This window comes from Corythoichthys intestinalis, chromosome 11, assembly GCF_030265065.1.
Source record: "Corythoichthys intestinalis isolate RoL2023-P3 chromosome 11, ASM3026506v1, whole genome shotgun sequence".
NCBI lineage: Eukaryota > Metazoa > Chordata > Actinopteri > Syngnathiformes > Syngnathidae > Corythoichthys > Corythoichthys intestinalis.
Genome location: NC_080405.1, coordinates 11,565,574 through 11,574,182, shown reverse-complemented (window position 1 = coordinate 11,574,182; position 8,609 = coordinate 11,565,574). Strand labels below are relative to the sequence as shown.

At 38.5% G+C, this 8,609-nt stretch overlaps 1 protein-coding gene across 1 annotated transcript; it reads right to left on the bottom strand.

The window, feature by feature from the left end:
• Positions 1 to 1,124: 1,124 nt before the first annotated feature.
• On the bottom strand, positions 1,125 to 8,609 carry c1qtnf2 (C1q and TNF related 2). The gene is made up of 3 exons (XM_057850369.1): positions 8,231 to 8,609; positions 7,835 to 8,092; positions 1,125 to 1,938 (listed from the first exon to the last, which is right to left on the bottom strand). Coding segments are annotated over exons 1-3 (861 nt in total). The 5' UTR covers positions 8,232 to 8,609; the 3' UTR covers positions 1,125 to 1,336.

Sequence of the window (8,609 nt, the reverse complement as noted above, 5' to 3'; positions counted from 1 at the left end):
GGGGGCGATGGGGGGGGGGGGGGTCAGGGGGGTAAATGTCTTGAATCCAGGAAATATTTTTTTAAATAGATTTCTATAAATCAGTGAAAGAATGTGGAAGGACTACAGCAGGTAACAGTGTTGGGAAATGTACAGAATTTTGGTGAAAATTTTTATCGCCTGTTTGTGAAAGACAGCATTGATTCACGTTCAGTCATTAGTCAGTTGTGGCCAATTATTTTAGCGCCATCTGGTGTTAGAGCAGGTTCACAGCAGGATGTACCAACTTTAATTTACTGCGGGACACATGCTAGTGGTACCTCTTCTTACGAACGTTTCTAACCCTACATACAGAATTTCCGGTTAAGACATGCCTCATGAGAAAAATATTGCTTCTTGTTACTAAAGAAATTTCAAGATAGGAAAAATACAGTATGGCTGGTACTCGCATACCCATAGGCAATTGCATTGCATTCCTGGAACCCAATTGGCCAAAAGGGACCTCTACTGTATGCGTATGTTTGTATCCCAGTGCCCTCTTCATTTGCTTCTGGTGTTCCGACAACTTTACATTAGTGTAATAACTTTTTTTCTTTACTGTATTGTTGGTTTTTTACATTACGCACAACTCTGGTTTTATTTTTATTGTGCAATAATCTAATTGTAACATGTATTTGTTACATGTGTTAATGCATTCTTATGCATTATAAAAGATTAATGTCTGAATTTGGGGGGGCTTGGAACGGATGAGGACATTCACATAAAAAATGCGTCTCCACTCACAGAATTTTCAAGTTACCAAACTACTTCCAGAACCAATTCATTTTGTAAGCAGAGGTACCACTGTACATGAAAAGACTTGGCAGTGACATATCTTTTTGTTTGTCAGTTGTTTGTAAAATAATATGCTAAAAGCAACCCAACAGTGTACACTACAGGTGGTTAAAAAATATGTAAAGCCGTTATATACAGTACTTGTATATTGAATAGGTGCGAGTAAAGAGGCAAGTAGTCAATTTTAAGACAAATATTTATTTACCATTAAAAAAAAAAAAAAAAATCAGATATCACATTGTAAATGTATTTTTAATTATTAAAAATGTGTAATAACTCGTGACATTCAAACACCCCCCCCCCCCCCCCCATTAAAATAGTTACAAAATATGTGGACCTTTACATTTTAAATTTTAGTTTTGAATTTGTGGCTAACCAATGATTTTTTTTTTTAATGCAACTGCGACTTTTGATATTACTGATTTAAATATTGGATCTCGCTACAGCACCTTGTGATTAAAAAATTAAATTAATTTAACAAAACAGGAGAAAAGAAATATCAAGTGTTACAATGTAAATTAGCTCACGTATCAGTCTGATCAGCATAGATGAGGAAGCCTGTGAAGGTGCTGTCAGTCCAGAAAGGGTCAAAGAAGAGTCCATTCTGCTCTGAGTAGAAGATCTGCAACCAGACCTGATCTAGATGCTGCAGATGGAGGACAGTGGAACCGGATGCCACGTCATGGTTCCCCGTGTTTGCGTCAAACGTCTTAATCTTGTACTGTCCGTTGTGCACCAGTCCGATGGCTAAGTGCTTGTTAGCCACCGTGATGTCATAGGTGAAGTAATACACCCCAGGGATGGCGCACACAAACTTCCCACTGCTTGCATTGTAGTGGTTGCCCTCATTGAGCAAGATGCGGCTGAAGCGGATAGGCGTGCGTTCTTTGGGGTAACTCTTTGACACGGCCACCGAGAAAGCTGAGCGGGCGGCGGTGCCGCAATTGCAGCCTCCCGGTTCTCCTCTCTGACCTAGGTCCCCTTCGTCTCCTTTCTGCCCCCTTTCTCCAGCTTGCCCCGGCGACCCCCGCTGGCCCTTTAGTCCCCGAGGTCCCGCCTTGCCAATGAGGCCCACGCGACCTTTTAATCCCGGTTTGCCTGGATTTCCGAGCCTACCTTGATCACCTGAGGGGAGAAATAAGAGATGTCGCTTTTTAGAAATATACAGGAGCACTATGATACTTAAATGACAACTCTTGACCTAAATTGAAAAAAAAATGTCAATTACTTTTTTAGGTCATAAAGGCCCAAAGGTCTTGGTTGTTTTCAATTTCCACCCCGAATGTTTTTTTAAACGAATAGGTTGTTATTAGACGTGGGTAGTAACGCCTGACATTTACTCAGTTACATTTAAGTAAGTTTTTTAGAAAAAATGAAAAAATAAAGGGCTGCCCTCAACATGACTCGAAAGCGCGGATTTTCGTTGACAAACTGACAAACCCACAAGCATCAGTATCTCAGGAATTTGTAGCTGAGATGTCCTGTAATGATTTCGCAGCATTCTTTAAACACAAAGTACTAAACATTAGACAGACTGTGTGCAACTCCAGATTAACAATTGTTACACGAAATGCCTCCCAAATTGTCCCCCACGTCAATTTTAGACAGTTTACCCTCTTGGACTATGCCACTTTAACAGAAATTGAGTCAAAATTAAAGCCTACAACATGCTGCCTTGACATCCTTCCTTCAAACTTTATCAAAACTTTTTCATTGCATAGCCCCAGACATATTCAGATTATAAATACTTCTCTCCAAACAGGAGAGTTCCCACTTTAAAAACTGCAGTAATAAAACCTCTTCTAAAAAGCCTAATCTATGTAGATGCCTCAACCATTAGTAATTATAGGCTAATATCAAATGTGATACCAATATCAAACAGATCCAGGTTTTTATGATGCAAAACAATCTTTTTAACTCATTTCAGTCTGGGTTTCGGCCATAACACAGTACAGAGACCGTGCTTATCAAAGTCCTAAATGATATTCGTCGGAATACTGATGCAAGCAAATCATCTGTTCTGCTACTATTGGATCTCAGTGCCGCATTCGACACGGTTGATCTCAACATACTACTCAGCAGATTGGAACAGTGGGGAGGGCTCGCTGACACTGTTTTTCAGTGGTTCACATCTTATTTACATTATCGGGATTTCTTTGTGTCAATCGGAAACCATCAATCAGAATGAACCAAATTCACATGTGGAGTCCCTCAAGGGTCCATTCTTGGACCAGTCTTATTGAACATCTATATGCTTCCCCGAGCTCAGATGATAGAACAGTATGACATCTCCTATCACACCTATGCAGATGACAAACAACTCTACATTTCTGTGTCCTCACATAGTCCTTTCATCTCCCTGAGTCAATGCACTCATCAAATCAATCAATGGATGTGCTAGAATTTTCTCCAGCTAAATGTGGAGAAGACAGAAGTGATCATCTTTGGGTCAAAAAAAGGAAAGGTCAAAGATAAGCATGCACCTTAGCACAAGCAGGGTGAGGCAGCGTTTGCTTCATTGGTTCTTAACCTGGGTTCAATTGAACCCCAGGGGTTCGGTGCGTAGGTCTAAGGCAGGGGTCTCCAAACTAGGGCCCGCGGGCCGGATACGGCCCGCCTCCACATTTGGTCCGGCCCCATGAACAATTGTTAAGAAATATTTTTCCAATAGTGTTATTTATTTCCTGGCTTTTTTTTCTGTGAAGAACCCAGAGAGGGTTATTTGGTTATTATCTATTACATTAAAGTGCCTGTGACACGAAAAAGCATGTTTATTTCATAATACACGCGATATTTTATGCCCCGGAATGATATGGACCGCTTGGATGTGTGTGGAAGCGATCGCTATTTTTATTTAGTTTTTTTAATCCCGCACCATGAAAATGAGTGACTTCCGGCTTCGGTCTTGCATTGAGGAGGAGGGCGCTGTGACGTGTGCGGTAGAAGACGTCCTCTTCACGCTACAGTGTACTGTTGTGTATGGGGACGAAGGATTCAGCTGATTTTGCGGATTAATACGTTTATTTTTCGCATCACGCCAGCCAAACGGCTGCAGAAAAATCATTCTGTATGAGGGAGAGGCGTATGTGCCTTTTTGGAGTTTAGAAAGGTTCCCATTCACCGTGGATATTGGCCAAGCCCTACTACTGTGGGACCATTGGACTTACGAGGAAGTGAGTCAACATCTTGTTTTGTATTATGTCAAATACGAATACAGCGATTACAAAGTAAACACTACAAACTTCCTTTAAATAAAGGACTACTTAAGTTTGATCATTGATAGGCATGTAAAAAGCTCTCCTAATGCTCATTAGCAGCAGCACGTTAGCTGCACAACAACTCCAGCCACCCTCCTCCGGGAACGAACTGTAAATTGCTCTCCGCCGGGCGGTTTGCCGATCCGCAAAGACAATCGACAACCGGCTCGTCATGTCAAATAATCCAGGCTAGTTATGTGTGATTTTCCGCTTCGAAGACTTTGAAACATCACTCAGTCCGGGTTAGCATGTCGGCTAGCTGTCACGCCTTTTGGTTTGTTTACATTCTCCGAAGCCGGGGAAGGGAAATGACATACTGTATGTCCAATTTAGGTGTCATAAAATATCGTTCGGGAGGTGCGACAGTAAAGGTGAAGTCGACAGTTTTGACCATTATGGAGTAATTTTGCCATGTCGTCCTGAATAAATACATTTTTATTATTTCATATTCCATTAAGCACAAGACTGTTATTTGTCATGACCATGCCATTTATTTAGCAATTGGGGAAAATACTTGGATAAAAAGAATATCCTGTAAAAATACTGGAGTAGAGAGACTGAAACAATGACATTTTGCGGCTCTCTTCGTCGCGTTTTCCTCGTTCTGAATAATTCCCCCTCAATGAGCTGAATAGTAAAACCGATGAGCCCAGTCTACCGCTGACGTCATCCACCTGTTGGGGACGCTAAAGCCCTATAATGGTAGGCGAGGCTAACCGGCAGATTAAAAGACTAATTTCTCGTCATCTGTGCTTTGCTAAATTGTTGTATATAGTCGAATCGTCTCAAAATATGATTCTAATTCACATAATAATGCCATTTAAGACTTTTCTCATGTCATATGCTCTTTAATAGTGTTATTATATTATATTATATTATATTTAGGCCTGTCAAAATTATCGCGTTAACGGGCGTTAATTAATTTTTTAAATTAATCACGTTAAAATATTTGACGCAATTCACGCATGCACTAAATGACCCGCTCGCACATTGCCTCGAACAGATTGCAATGAGGCCGTTTATGGACATTAAGAGTGAAGAGAATGCCACCGGCCGCTTGGGGGCAGCGCCGTTCCATACTCATGTTATTTCTTCTAAACGTGGGAGAATTTGTAGTTGTGAGACGTTCATGCTGTATTCACAATGCAATGCAAATTGCTATTTGTGCTCCAAACATATTTTGGTAAGTTTTCTTACTTTTAGTGGCAATTATGTGTCTCTTGTTGTATTTTGGGTAAGATAAGCACAACAAAAATAATATTCCTATCTCTCCAAAAAAAATAATGTTCACAAAAAGAAAAGCACTTCAGTCTATAGTAATGAGGCCCTATTGTGACACACAGTTAAACAACAATGCAAAATGAACTGGCATTTCATATCAAAATAGCTATGCAAAATACACGTAAAACTTAGACTTTGGTCACTCTATTTTTATTATTGTTATTTTTATTCTTATTATTATTATATTAACTCTACTTTTGATTGAAAATTTTACAAATTTTATTAAAATGAAAACATGAAGAGGGGTTTTAATATAAAATTACTATAACTTGTATAACTTGTCTTTCTGAAAAACAATACGTTTTTACATTTAGGCACTCCTGCAATCGTCACACTTTTTCTGTTACAAACTCACCCAGCCCCTCATCAGAGAAGAGACAACTTATGTGGCCCTCACAGGAAAAAGTATGGGGACCCCTGGTCTAAGGGGTTCGGCGAAGGTAAAGAAATGCAGAGCCCTATTTTCATACGTTGATTAAATCTAGGCAAAGTGCCTTTTTAAACCAGGTTTTGGACTGTTTTGCTCCCAATTTACAGGCTCAATCTATTTATTTTTACTGCTAGTACTTGATCTGATGGAAGGACGAGCTGGTTTGCTCAGTGGAAGGTTGTCTTGCACTTGAGGGAAAACAACAGACCAATGGGCAGCGTGGTCTCAAATTTTGACCAGTTTATAAAACATGCTGTCAAAATCAGAATTTTGAATTGGAATTTGCTAAATTATTAGCTTGGTATCTGATTTTGGAAAAAAAAAAAAGAAAAACAAGCTTTATTATCTAATTCCGAAGGGTTCGTTGAATCCACATGTGAAATTTGTGGGGTTTGGTACCTTTAGCAAGGTTAAGAACCACTGATTTAGTTATTATGCTCCTCACCTCTGGAACAAATTACCTGAAGGTCTGACGTGTGCTAAAACTGTTAGCTCCTTTAAATTGGGGCTAAAAACTAGGGCTGTCAAAATTAATCACGTTAAAATATTTGAAGCAATTAACGCACATGCCCCGCTCAAACAGATTAAAATGACAGCACAGTGTCATGTGTACTTGTTACTTGTGTTTTTTGGAGTTTTGACGCCCTCTGCTGGCGCTTGGGTGTGACTGATTTTATGGGTTTCAGCACCATGAGAATTGTGTAATTTTTGACATCAACAATGGTGAGCTACTAGTTTATTTTTTGCTTGAAAATTTCACAAATTTTATTAAAACGAAAACATTAAGAGGGTTTTTAATATAAAATTTATGTAACTTGTACTAACATTTATCTTTTAAGAACAAGTCTTTTAATCCATGGATCGCTTTAACAGAATGTTAATGTTAATGCCATCTTGTTGATTTATTGTTATAATAAACAAATACAGTACTTATGTACAGTATGTAGAATGTATATATCCGTCTTGTGTCTTATCTTTCCATTCCAACAACAATTTACAGAAAAATATGCCATATTTTATAGATAGTTTGAATTGCGATTAATTACAATTAATTTTTAAGCTGTGATTAACTCGATTAAAAATTTTAATCGTTTGACAGCCCTACTAAAAACGCTTTTGTTTATCACAGCATATCGATAACTGTCAACATATTTCAAACTTTAAGCGATTTGCTTTTTATTCATTTTCTGCTTTATTTCCATTTCTGATTTCAATTTAATGTGATTTTCATGTATAATTTTATTTCCTGTTTCGATTGCCTTTGCTTTAACGTTATTTTCATTTAATGTGATTTTTATTACCTTTATTTGATGTAAAGCACTTTGAATTGCCTTGTGTTGAATTGCGCTATAGAAATCAATTTGACTTGCCTTGCCTTAATTTCATAATAGGAACTGTGATGGAACTATTCACTTTTCAACTATTCAAACTGAGAACTTTTTTCTCCACTCATGCTCTTTGGACGAATGATGCTTCCTTTCTGTAGATTTTTTTCAATTTTTTTTTTTTTTTTAACTTCTTAGGCTCAATGTGGTTGTGTAATAGGTTATAATACAGTATAATAATAGCAGTTCATATAGATAACGTTGTGCTGAGAAACAAGAGAACCATTGTTTAAAAAATAAAATGAAATCACACATAGCAAGCAGTTATTCACAATGTTACTCATTACTTGAATATTATTTTCACCAAATACTTTTTTAACTTGTACTTAAGTATAATTTTTTGGATGACTAATTTTACTTTTACTTGAGTAATATTATTTTGAAGTAACGCTTTTACTTGAATAAAATGTTTGGGTGCTCTACCCATGTCTGGTTTTCACAGAGTAATTAAACATAAAATAATGGAAAGTGTTAGCTAATGCTAGAATCTGTACCAGTAATTTTAGCAACAGAAAAGTCATTCCAATCAATGTCTGTTTTTGAGTCAACTTGTGCTGCTATTGCGTTTGACTCTTGTTTTGAGCTTCCTCTTTTAGTAGTAAATGTGACCATGAGCCCCCCGCCTGTTAAATGGTTAACAAACACAGACATGCCAACAATTTAAGTACCTCCATCTCCCTTTTCTCCCTTGTCTCCATCCTGCCCATCTGGACCATCCTTCCCAGGCGTCCCCATTGGCCCAATTACCCCAGGTGACCCCGGAGCTCCTGGATTCCCCGCAGGCCCCGCCGGACCAGGCAGGCTACAAACCAGATTGGAGGAGTGGATAGTGATGTTGCCTCCTTTCTTGGGTGAGGAATAAATGGACTGGGAGAGGACCACTGACAGGAGACATGTCATCACCGACACATGAAGCAAAGTTGCCACTGGGAAATCATAAAAAGATAAAAATGTTGACCAAATATTCGCTGCAGTCCATGAACACATGCAAGCTCAGACATATAAAATGAACTGAAGCTGTATGAAGACCATAATGCAGTGATTGCTTTACAGTTAACACTCACTCGTTGAAAGTGAAGGTTGGTTCTTCAATCCACTCACAGTCCGTCTTCTGAATTAGGTAGCAATTGGTCATTCATGATTTGTTTCAAATCAAGTCAGTGTATTCTTTCTGTGGAGCACTTCACGAAATGTGCAAATCAGTGACTCACAGTTGATAACATCCGCCCAGCTCCTCAGCTTTTCCAAAAAACAACAAATGCTTTCACCATGATGTCATTATATTTAAGTGAGAGCAACAGATTTGCACAGCTGAAACAGGGATGCATTATAGACTATGACCGCATGAATATAAATATTGAAAGCAAAATTTAAATGTCAAATTCTTGGCATCTGCAAGAGCTGTATGAATGACTCTTGACGTATGTCACCGTCATACATGGT